Here is a 13,229-nt window from a genome sequence, read left to right as displayed (position 1 = left end):
ACCCTAGCAAACAACAGCAAGTAAAAACCAGCAGGCTCTCAAAAAAAGGCTCTCATTAATCCAGGTGGAATAGTCTCAAAGCTTTTTCAACACCCTGCTCCCTTCATGAAAACACAAATCCAGTGCTAAAAATTGCATTGTCTATGGCAATTTTCACCAAAAAAATTGTTTGTCCACGTCTACCATTTAACACTGCAATTGCTTTTTTCGTCCAGCACAGAGTAAATTTTTTTCCTATACACAAAGTAGAAACTATTGACTTTGTAATGTCTCCCAGGGCAGGAATGTCAGGAGCCTCACAGCACTGAAGGTGCTGGTACCAGCATGGCTGCAGCATTGGAGATTAAAACATTTGCCATATGTGAAAGATTCCCTGAGCACAACTGCTGCACTGCTGAAGTGAACAGGAGTTTTTCCACAGCCCATCCCCCATGACACCCTGTACCATGTCATCTGCTAAAAACTTAAAACCAAAATTAAAAATTTCCCTTGTTCCTTCTCTGTTGTTAAATAATGCAGACTTAATGCATCAGTTATAACAAGTAATTATTTTACTTAATATTCAAACTACATCTCCAGTATTGCTGTCTACTAACCTCTTAGAAAATTAGAAGTAAAGCTTACCAAACTTTTTCTTGTTCCATTCCTCCTCTGGCACACTGGTTTATTACAGTAGGGCTACTCATGGTAAGGGCTGAGCTTTCAGAATTCATTTTTTTTCTACAAAAGAACATCAAAAAACAAGAAAAATGCTATTTAAGTAAAAATTGTGGTTACTAATTAAGTAGAAAATGGAAACTTTAAGACAAGAACTTTTAAAATCCAGATACAGTATGTTTTACTTATTTAAGTGAATGTCCTACATCAATGTGATTAATTGGATGAATACACTGAGAAGGATTTGGCAGTTTTATGGACTTGCTAGTTATGCCAAACCCAACACTGATTGTCTTCTGTTTACTTTTTTGAGCACATGCCAAGAGAGTTGATGTCAGCAAGCCTGTATCCAGTTCTGTTAATTCAGAGCAGCAGCCACAGCCAGCACTGCTGTGGAATGATCCACACACACAACACGGGGGAGAAATATTAAATTTCTAACATGTAAAGATTTACAGAAGCTTTTCAGCATATTTTAATAACTTAAGATCATACTTTGCTGATTTGCAGAAAATAACAGTTAATTCATAGCTGAAGTCCCTCTCTAAAACAGCACAGACATATTCCAATTGCAATAGCAATTCCCAAGTTACACCTCTTACAAAACGTCTATATGGTCAAAGTTTCCAGTAAATGACTTGAGTATGGCAAGAACAAATGAAGATTCCACACAATGCAAGTTAATTCCACCATGAAACAGTAATCATTTTTTAATAACAGGATCCAAAATGTTAACCTGAAACTTCTGAGTCGTACAGCTTCTCTACCTACTCCCACTTTCTTTTAAAGGAGGGGGATATTTTTAGCTATCAGTCATCTTATTCAACTTGATTTGACACCTGGTTTGTATTATGATCAGCACAAGACCTAACTAATTAACAGAAATCAGGCTCAACTCTATATTAATTAATACCTACTAGTATATAACCAGAAAATAAACTATGCTTGTCAAGATAATAATCCCTCACTTTTTTCAAGTAGGTACAAAGAACCATTAAAAAGCTGGTTTAACCTGTGCAAAACCTGGGTCAAAATCTAACATGACAGATTTCAGGGACAGCATGAAAATCAGTACAGGACACACATCCCATCACTGGCAGATGATCCACAAACTAAACAACAAATTAAAATGCTCTGAAGAGAATGCTCATCTTGGTTTCAAAAGTCTGCCCATGCAAGAGTGGATAAACAGCCCTGGCAAAGCCCTGTCCCAGGACCAGCAACCAAACTTTGTTCCTTACTGACATTAATGTCTTGTTTTAGCCGGCCTCTTGCTGTGAACACAGCCTGTGGCACTGACCCTTCAGAGCAAACAGAATAGATTTGCAAGAACAAGTCCTTAATCTTGCATTTTTTAAACATCCCTCATAATAGAGAGGGATAAAAGTCTATTTCAGGCTTGAAATCTTGTTTAACGGATCCAAAAAACTATTCTGGATTGGAAAACAACAGAAGCCTCACCTCTGTGAGGGCAGGAACAGAGACTCAGCCATCTGACCTTCTTTTGAATCAGTGCCTGACCTCAACTTTACTCCTGATTCTCAATTCTGAATGAAAAGTAAGAAAAAAACAAACAAAAATGCCACACAGATAAAACCAAACCACCAAAACCAAAAATCCTCAACCAAATCAACAACACAAAAACCCCATCAAACAAATCCACACAAAAAAAAATTTAATTCTAAAAGTGGCTCAGCAGCAACATATGTTGAAAACTTAAGTATTACTTGCCTCTCCAGTCTATAACAGCACAGGAAGAAAAGAATTTTTCTTAAATACATGTTAAAGTAATAATGCAAGAGTTAATACCTAACACCTTCTGCAAAGTTCCCTTTCTTGAGGAAGCAATTTCCTAACCTGGGGAAAGCCCAGATTCTTCAATGATCACACAAGTTTTGCCAACAAGAGTTTTACCTCCTTTTACAAGTCACCTGTACCAGTAAGATCAAAGGTTAGCAGGTTAGAAGCAGTCCATTAACTCTCAAAGTTGGAAGGTCAAAGATTCTGATTACAAAACCACAAGGTTGCCGTTCCAGCAAAAAAAGGTGCAACTCCCACTTTTTTCTCGTGAGCTGGTACTAGAGCAGTACAACTGTTCAATGTATGACTAAAAAAAAAAAAAAAAAAAAGCTGTTTTCAGCACCCTCCTCCCCAACCTAGGAAATATCCAAGCCAACACTCCATACATATCTCTGCACTGAGACTTCCACACTCAACCTAGAGCGAAAGCAGAGGCTAGAATAGATAAAAAGTTACTGTATTATTCTTTTCTATGAACAATTGATGATAAAAGTTGACATGGATCAAACAGAAAATAAATGAAATTTATTATTTAAGCATTAACCTAATTTCTGTTCTGAGATGCTCTACAAAAGAAAACCACATAAAGTACTCCAGAGGAATACATCTGGTCAAACTCCTCAACTGGCTCACGTTCCCAGGCTGATATCTGACAATAGCAGCAGCACACTGTGCACCTTGAGTGACTTCTGCCTGCATCAGCTCCTTGCCAGTCACACCCCTTGGTGACTGTCTGTGGAGGTGGACAGCACTGTCAGGCTTTGGCAGGACCCATCCATGCCAGGCTTTGGCAGGATTGCCATCCATGCCAGGCTTTGGCAGGATCCATCCATGCCAGGCTTTGGCAGGATTGCCATCCATGCCAGGCTTTGGCAGGACCCATCCATGCCAGGCTTTGGCAGGATTGCCATCCATGCCAGGCTTTGGCAGGATTGCCATCCATGCCAGGCTTTGGCAGGATTGCCATCCATGCCAGGCTTTGGCAGGATTGCCATCCAGCAGCTGTCCCCAGCCACGCTCTGGAGGGTGGGCAGCAGTGAGTCAGACAAGCTTTGGGGACACACTCCTGTCACACTGCTCCTCTCAACAGGTCTGCACAGGCCTCCTTCACTCTCTGTCAGGAGGAACAGGTAATTAAACAGCTGATCCCCACAATACTTACAAGTTTTATGGCCTTGTCAAAACATCAAAAGTTTTTTAGTTTCTAAATGGCAAACAGAAAATTGGTATCTGTCAACACTTTAGTAAGCCAGGGATATCAAATATTACCACTACTTCTCTTACTTGAAAGTAATTTCAGACAAAAATTCTCAGCCTGTAGATTCTCTCCTTAATCATGTGCCACAGAGTTTCCTTAAGACCCTTTCTTGAGAATAAATAAATTTTTTTAGTAAAAAACAAATAAAATTATTTAAATTTCTACAAGGGGAATATATTTTTTTCAAGCATTAAGAATATTTTATAGACATATTTCCAGTGAACACATATTGCTTCAGTAGGTCTAAAATAAAACTGAAATTTTTCCTTTTAGCAGAAAGAAAATTGTAAGGCTTTTAATCTCTAAAAACTATTGTTCATATTCTAAGTGAGCCACACAAAATGAAAGCTAAAACTAGCAAAGGAAAACTTTGCATATATTTTAAAAATATATATATCTTCACACAATAAGAATACTACCACTATCCCCAAAATCAGCCTCCAGTAACAGCAGCAACTTAGAAAACAAAATGCAACTCAAGAAGCAAAAGAACAATGTTCAGGAAAAAAATGCTGTTCACAGGTGCCTCGTTTTGTATCACCATCCAGCTCTTGTTTGGACTTGAACTTTATGGCATAGGCAAGGTTCATGATGAAACCTGAAGGAGGAAAATAAATCTATCATCTTCCCTCTTAATAACTTGGAGCCAGACGCCAAGACAAGTCAATGAATATTAATTTAAGAGACTGCTCAGATGCATTCTGTTCCTCAGCCTCTGCACACTGAACCTTGCCTGTTCCAGATAAGGGACATGCTCTTGAATTAGATGCTGTCCTGGAGATTGTGCTGTAATAGCAGGAAGTGGGCAAAATGTAACTGCAGAACAAAAACACAGGAAAACAATGCCAGAGAGTTTATTTACAGCAACTAAGTTTATCACTACTCTCTCTGTCTTACTGAGGAAACTTGAAGAAACATCCTTGCTGGCTTTGATGAGACATCTGAAATTCAGGATACTTAGTCTTCTATGACCAAGTATAGGTTGCTTAACACTAGAGTTCTCAGAGGGAACCATGAACCCTAAAATTCTCTTATGTTATCTCTTCTATGCTTCCATTAAAAATATCAACTCTGTTTATCTGAAGCCTTGTCAGTCCATCTGCCTTAGAGTAGATTCTTACACCTCATAATGGCAGAGAAAAGCCCAGCAGTGGTAAGCCACTGGCTCAAATACCGACAAGTGCTATATTGAAGTACATTTTATTCATTTGTATTTAATTTTGGGAGTTCTGCAATTGCCCTTAAGTGGACAAAAACAAAGCCAGGGGAAAGGCTCTAGTGTAGCACAGCACTCAAGCCCCTGAACACCTGCACAGAACTGCCCTGCAGGATCGCTTGAACAGAAAAACATGAGCAAGTTCAAGAAAAGTATTGAAGTCACAACACCCCACAGGCTCAAACCTGACTTATATCTGGAAGAATGGGGTAAGTATTAGCCAATCTTGTTAAAATTGATTCCCTACACAAAGCCCATTTTCTTCTCTGCCTTTTTTCCCCCTCCCCTTGTGTTACTAAGTGTAGATACACTTTGATCCTCGGGCTAAAAATATTTTTTGCCTTTCCCTCCACACCCTATTTGTATCTCTAGACAAGATATTCACAGTAGCCGTAGTTAAAAAATAACATATCATTCAACAGCTGTTCACTACAGTTAAAGCAAAAATAATTAATATCTTCTGATGAAACACGTTCCCACAGTTCCTCACCCTCACTAAAATGCTTCGCATTGTTGAAATAGTATCTCGTTATACTTAGCTGATAGGAAAACCATGAGGAAAAATAAAATATTTTCTGAACTCTAAGAACCCTCAATGCAGAAACTATTATTCTTTTTAATGAAAAATAAGGCAGTATCATCACTATGTAAGGGGCAATAATGTGCATCTACTACAAGGAAAAAGATGTGTTACTCACTATCATTCTCTGAAGCAAATGTCTTTATGACCACAAAGCCTGAAGAGCCCATTACCAGTTAGCAGGTGTAGTGTAACATCTCTAAAGAGCCCGTTCCCATTTCCTTACTAACTGCCCAAAATCTGCTATTTCTAAGTAAATGAACATATTTAGCCTTGCATTGCTTTCTGAAAAGCCACGTTTCCACACCCCAAGTGAGCAAACACAAGTATCTCCCATCTCAAAAGCACTCAGCTCCCAGCCAGCTGCCGCCTTAGGCAAACAGTTAAAGGGCACATTTAAACTTTAAACCAAACTTCACTATTTCACTGAATAACAACAAATTTGAAAAACAGTCTTTCTTCAAATTGTTTTTCTAAGACTCTCAGAGATGGCAGTTGCAAAATGTTTTTATGCCACTGCAGCACACTTCAGTGAAACCAGGTGAGAACTCAAGAAGCTCTTGAAGAATATTTCAATGTAGCAGCCAGTGCTGAGAATTCCTCTTTATGTGACTGCTTCAATCCAAGTCATCCATGCAGCATACTTGGTTTCACACACACCATGGTTATTTCAATTTTTGACCTCAATGAACACATGTGGCATATTATTGCTTACCCTCCTGGAGTCTTTAAAAATGCACCTGATGCTTTAAAGAACGATGTTTTGGAGAACCTTTTCAAATACCTATTTTTGAGGGGTTTTGTTCCTGTTCTGAAGGCATCCTATTAAAAATAAACGCCTTCTGTCCTCTTCAAAAATGAAGTTAAATTTTCTACAGGTACTTTACAGAAGCATATATACAAAGATATATTTTGAGGCAGCAGTTCAGAGAACCACAGATGCTACACATTTTGGTGAATCTGTCAGAACTCTTCAAGGTGACAGAGAAGCAGCTTTAAAGTAATGGCATGATCCTGCTTCACAGCAAGTGTTGAGCTTGGCTCCCTCTCCCATAGACACACAGTTGCTATAGACAGTGAGACAGTCTATCCAGCATATAGAAAAGACAACATTTAGTTCTGAGATAGCATGAATGTTGTACTTATTCTCAGCACAAAATATATTAACAGGTAAAAGAAAACTGACATTAAAGAGTGCACCATGCTGGAGAAATACAGCCCAATATGAGGCAACATGAACCAGTCCTTTGGTCAACGGAGCCTTAGCTCTTTGCCCTGAAAAATACCAAAAGAAATGGAAGGCAACCAGTTACATTGTAATCCATGGAACATCACCGGCAATGAAAGCCCCTGGAGAAGGTTCCCAGCATCAAAGAGACGACAGGGTTACCTCTCACACAGCTTTCAGAACTTTTTAAATGCATTTCTATGGTAAGACAGCAATATCAGGGACACCACAGGCAGGCACATGCACACGTTCTCTTCCCAAATTATAAACAGTGATTTTCCTAAACAGGTTATTACTCAAGAAAGAACAAGAAAGAATTGAGAATACTGGTTTAGTCTGTCTTGCACATCATCATATTATATTATATTATATAGTCCATCACTGCCATGAAAAAGGAGCAAGGACCCATCCTCACTCTCCAATGTGCAGTTACCAGGAGCTGCCAGTGGTTTCAAGTCAAACTTGAGCAGTGCAGGGCACAATAGGGAATGTTTGCGAGCTTTGTTGTCATTTTAAGCATGGTAGTTGATTGCCTTGTCAACAACAACAACAAAAAATATTAAGGCTTCAGTACTCTCATATGTTAAAACATGCAACCAAACCACTCATCTGATTAGGACAAAATTTAACATTATGAAACATTTGCAAAGATTTCAACAAAGCATTTTAAAGAGAAGGTTTGAAATGCAGAAGATACACACACAAAATGAAATATACTGTTTAAGTAGAATACAGAGAACACTAAGTACTATACTCTATTCAAGACACATAGATATCAAGATTTTATTTTTGCCATTGGTGTTAAAATTACTTTTGTCATCCGGAGACAAATCTGTTTCTCTCTGGACTAAAAGATCCAGATGTTCTTATTTCAAGTCTCTGGCTTCAGCACCAGACACCAAACAAAACAACCTATTCCTTCTATCAGCATGCAGGGAGATTTCTCCAGCACTGCCCATTTCTTTACCCTTTACCCCTCTCCAAGTTTTTATTTCTTTTCAGCAAAGCAAGCAAACAGAACACAAGAGTATGATAATGCAGCTTCCACTGGAGACTTAAAGCTAGCCCTCGGTCAGTTTAACATGCAAAAGGTTATCTGACTTTTATTATAAACTATGATTTCAAATGCAAATACAACTAGTATTAAGCTAAACATATTGTATTGTGTTTTGCAGCTGACACTATGCAGGAAAACAATGTTGAGAGGTCCTTTCCAAAGAATATGAGTATTTATGTTCCCAATTTAGTGACTCATACAACCAGCAATTTGAGATTTATTTAACTCTATCCTCCTCAAACGTCTGTATTTGAAAGCAAGCACTAAGTGTCTATTCAAAAGCTGTAACCATAAAACACAAAGATTTTTTTCTATGTTTTTTGTAAATCTAGATTTTGTCTCAAGGAAAATTATTTCCAGAAGTAACTTTTGCTGTTTCTGTAAAGAATATTACAAGGGCTATGCAAAGCTAAGTCAATTTAAGGAACAACTTACTAGACAAAAAAGATGCATTTTCTGAAACTAGCTCTGAAATTAAATCTTTTTCATGGTAAAAGAAACTCAAGGGAAAAAATAAAAAGATAGAGCATGCATGTCCAGTATGAAATTAATGCAACCACTGTCCCTTTTCTTCATATTCTTCTCATCCTTTCAGCATATTTCTGCTTCCTCCATAATTAAGATGTTTATCCTCAACAAAAATACATAAAGAACAAATGAAAATCAAGAGAAATACCACCACAGTTGAGACAAACACAACACTTTTTTCCCTTTAACAGAATCATCACTGCCAGGAAATGGCAGCAGGTTCAAATTTTATCTGCCTAGAAGCAGTCATATTTTCTGCCTAAAATTAAAATGATGATGCTTTCAGCCCACTGTCTTAATAATCACAATTATTTCATTCAGGATTTATGTACAGTTTAATAAATTTAATTGAAGTTCATCAAGTTTGCCTTGCATTATATTCTTGGTTTTTTAATACGTTGAAAGGCAGACAAAGAGTTGCATTGCCCTAAAATTGAGTCTTTAAGGCTTTTCACCTGCAATTGCTAAGCACAGTCAGAATCCAAACCTACATGGGAAAGTTTTTAGAACCCAAGCCAAGATAGGAAAGTTTGTAAGATCACCCCTTCACACAACAATCAACTCACTTGAGTTGGTGTTTTCTTCTTGGCTATTAATTACTTATCTATGGAGCATCAGCAAATGTTAATTTTGACAGCACCTACTTCTGTAGGCAAAGCATTTTAGGGCTCATCCTCACCTAAGAACCTCACAGTTCACAGGGAGATGCCAGGCCTGGATCCCTCATCACTGCAGAGTCCACATAAAGGTGCTGGTGCTGCAATTCCTACGTGCCTTTAACATGTCCCACATAAAGGCCACACACAAGCAGAAGGAGTCAGTCACCCCCAATATACACTCTGTCCAAACAGCTGGTTGTCATCTTCAGGAAACAGGTGATAGTCCAGACAAAACATTCTGAAGGAACACTACATGGGCACACTGTTGTAGTTAAAATAAAACCAGTAGGATTCCTGATACAATACATACAGTGTAATGGATACTCTTCTACTAGTTAAAATACTGAAAATTAATTTAGGAGAAACGGTGAAGTGTTTAAAATAAACTAAAAAAGGCTGCAGTTCTCTTTAACAACTAAAATGTCTGAGAGATGATACCAGCAAAGTAGATGTTCTTGCTCTACAGAAACCACACAAGTCCAGATAATTCTTTCCAAGGTTATACAGGCTTCAGTGGTGTAAAAACCAACAAACTTTTTAATGCAAGTTGCACCACACATTGATTAAACCTGCAGAGCTATGAAGGCAACTGGAGAACTGTGAGAGTAATTAACTCTACAGAAAGGGAAAAAGTAAAAACAGTAGTATAGGGCACCTTTCTAGTTACATTTCTGATTGCATATATAATAATTTAACACAAAAGGCCAAAACCCCCTTTCGTTGCCAAGAACATAAAGCTTCTGCTTCTTGTGCAGTTTAAACAAATTTTTGGAGGGAATTGCTCCATTTTACTACTGGCCATGCCTTCAAGCACCGTCCCCAGAGCGGTCCGGCTAAGGCACAAGTCACAGGAAATTTCCTCCTCCAGGCACGGCAGCCGCGTCCCCCCGGGGCCGCTCCTCAGCCCGCGATTAGAATTCAGTGAGCGCGCACCCGCGTTCAGCGCTAACAGCCCGGCCCTCCGGCCACGAGCGCTTCCCGCTGACCCCGGGCTGTGCCGAGCACCTGCGGGTTAATGATTGCCCGCATTTCGGTACCTCACAGCACATCCCTGCACGTTCCACCTCGCTGGCACTAGAGGAGAGAACAGGGTGTGCGTGTTTGCACATCCCCCGTGTTACATTTGGGGGTGGAGACCACCGCAGCCACACGCTAAATAACCATTTATTTCAGAATAGTTACTTTAGAGCTGTTATAGTCAAAAAGTAAAGAAGGGAGTGCGTGTTTATCACACATTACTGGAGCATATTTACCAAGTCCTTTATTTTCCAATTTTTTTAGCTGCTACACTACAGTAATATTACACACTCTTAAAGACTTATGCAAGACTCCAGCCATTTGTCAATTCCAGATTTCGTATGAGCCGAACAACTGGAATCCACAACATATCCCCACAAGTTGAGAGGCACACTTTGTTAACAAAGCAAAGACATTTAAAGAGGCTAGTTGAGTTAAACAAAATAGTCTTCCACAAACATATCACTTGCCAATTTCCCTCCATATTTCACAGGAAGAGAAGAGCAACAAATTATTTCTCCAAACAAAGCTCTCACTCATACACTGAGTGTAACTATGTATGTCATTGTCTTCAATAAGATACAGCACCCACAAAGCACTCCTCAAGGATTCTAAATGCATTCATTACAGCATTTGTAGCAGTAGGCAGATGCTCCTACAAAAAAAGAAAAACAAACACAAAAAAAGCCCCAGAAAAATACTTTCAGCAAAGGACAGTGTTAAAAAATCTAAACCACTGAAAACATACTAATAAAACTCCATGATAAACAAGATTTTAGAGGTCAGGTTAATCTTCTTTAACACTTAAAGCAAAATATTTAAGACAGGAAAAAATAAACACTCAGGAGCTTTTCAACACAGGAAAAAGCTCCTGAGTCAACATGAAGGTATTACACATAAACTCCCGAGCAGAAGCAGGTATCACCCACTTCAATTCATGAGCAGCAAAACAAAACTGTTTTGTTTAAGGCCATGTGGTCTCACTGGCCACTTGCTGGAAGCAACTCCACATAATACACCTCCAAATTATGTGCACATACGACCCTCACGACTTGGAATGACGCCAGAACAACTGTCGACACTGAAAGAGTCCTGAGAAGAAGTGAGCTATTCAAGACAGAGCGGAGGTCTGCGAGAATGTGCAGGGAATGATGCTGAGTGTCACAGTGCCTTGACGGGTCACGAGGCCCTGTCACACTGCTCACCCAGACACACCGCTCGACGGGAACGTGAATGGGACTCCTGTTCAAAACAATGTGACATTTTATTTACTGAAACTGGCCAACAAACACTTACTGAGAATAGGTATCATATCATACATAGGAAACATTTAAACAGAAGGACTGAATCCACTAAGTGACAAGTCAGAGACATACCCATGAATTCCCTTACTTCATCCACACCAGGGCAGCTCTGTTTCTCATACTCTACCACCTACATTCTGCAAGCACTGTTATTCTGCAATAAATACTTAACTCCATTTGTTTCCAAATCCCATGGGTTCTCCTACTCTGAACTCAAATTCTGTACAGATACAACATCCATCTCATAACTTGTTGCACTCGGCAGACCTCCCTATATGCTACAGAACTAGGTATGCAACCAAAGGTGCATAGCAACTGTTTGAGGATGAGGGAATTGCCTCGGCCCTTTAACTGTGAAAATGTACTGAAGGGTAACGTTTAACTAGAAAATGCATGAATAAATGTAGGCATACATGGAAAAGGTATACAAGAACGTTTATAGAGTCATATGATTAAAGAACTATAGAAAAAATAAGTTTAAAAAGAAAATCAAAAATAAATTACCAGAGCTGACTTTCCTGCATGAACGCACATGGTTCCTGGCCGCTGCACCGCGCGTTCACCTGCGAGCCGCAGAGACCGGGCTGGCTCCGCGCCCCAGCGCTGCCTCCCACCACAGCCCAGGACGGCTGCGGAGCCTCGCTCCACAAGGGTAACTCACCGCGCTCCCTGATTGTTTATTCTCCACTTTCCTTTCGGCCCGAGCCTCCCGAGCCTCCTTCCCCGAGGCGTGGGCCGTGCGGGCGGAGGGAAGGGCCGAGAGCCGGCTCCGTGCCCCGCCAAGGCAAACAGCAGCGGCGGCACAGCCGGCCCGTGACAGCCACCGCGGGGCTCAAAGGAGCTGCGCCCACCGCGGCCCTTCCCTCCAAGCCGACGGCTCGTGTAAGATTTGCGACTAAACAAACGCTAAAAGTTCTTCAAAAGCATAAACAAATGAAGGCCCCCAAGAGGCAGCGGGTCGAGCGCCCGCCGGTCCCGGAGCCGCCCCCTCAGGGCCCCTCACGGGGCACGAGTGGAGCCCGCGCGTCCCGCACCGGCCTGGGCAGCTGCGGCCTCCCCGGCACGGGGCAGCGCGGAGCGGGGCGAGGAGCCGGAGCAGGACGAGCCCCGTTCCACCCACCAGAAGCCGGCGGGAGTCCCCTCCTGACCCACAGTGCCACTGCCGCTACCGCTCCGTGCCGAGTTCCGCTCAGCTCCGCCACTGCCGCCTCCAGCAGTACAGAAGAGTCGAGCCTGTCCAGCCGGGCTGGGCAGCGCCCACCTGCCCAGCGCCGCCGGAGCGCAGCCCCGAGGGACAGCACTCACCTTGTGCCGTTCTGCTCCCGCTCCGGGCATGCGGCTGGCGGAGCTGCCGGCCTGGCCCGGCGGCAGCAGGAAGGGTACGGAGGGTGGGCACGGGGAGCCGGCGGCACGGGGTGGGACGCGGTCCCGGGGCTCCGGGCGACTGTCACGGCAGGCGGAGGGAGGGGATGGGTCTGTGTGTGTGTGTGTGTGTCTGTGTGTCCGTGTTCGCCTCGCCCCGCCGCCCGCCCCTCTCCGCCGGCCCCGCCCGGCTCTCCGCCCTTCTCACTCCGGCTCCAATCTGCTCCTCGGCTGCGTGTCCTGTCCTTCCCTTCCTCTCCGGGTCCGTTCTGCACGGCTCATCCCGGCCAGCGGCGGCTGCTCGGGCCCACAGCAGCTGCCTCAGCAGCACCGACCGGCCTGGGCCTCTGCCGGGGCTCCGGGCTTGGCTGCCCCGGCCTCCGCCCTCGGTCCCGCCCGGGGAAGGTGAAGGTGAGGGAACCAGGCTGGGGTTGGGAACAGCTCAGGAACCAGACCATAGAAAGGCAAAGGACATCGCGCCACGCTAAGAGTCTCAAACGAGATTAACAGCGTGCGACCTGGAGTAGGTCCCATTAGGTTAAAAACTTGCGGAAAATAGCGAC

At 42.2% G+C, this 13,229-nt stretch overlaps 1 protein-coding gene across 1 annotated transcript in view; it reads right to left on the bottom strand.

Moving 5' to 3' along the window:
• The window catches only part of ARHGEF3 (Rho guanine nucleotide exchange factor 3), a 107,384-nt gene extending 94,719 nt beyond the window's left edge, over positions 1-12,665 (bottom strand). The window contains exons 1-2 of the mRNA XM_088171517.1: positions 12,610-12,665; positions 625-720 (exon numbers count right to left, since the gene is read on the bottom strand). Of these exons, the coding sequence (XP_088027643.1) occupies positions 625-713 (89 nt within the window). The 5' untranslated portion in view covers positions 714-720; positions 12,610-12,665. The remainder of the gene's footprint in view (positions 1-624; positions 721-12,609) is intronic.
• Between the last annotated feature and the right edge of the window lie 564 nt (positions 12,666-13,229).

This window comes from Sturnus vulgaris, chromosome 11 (assembly GCF_052056855.1).
Source record: "Sturnus vulgaris isolate bStuVul1 chromosome 11, bStuVul1.hap1, whole genome shotgun sequence".
NCBI lineage: Eukaryota > Metazoa > Chordata > Aves > Passeriformes > Sturnidae > Sturnus > Sturnus vulgaris.
This window is presented reverse-complemented; position numbering and strand designations above follow the sequence as displayed.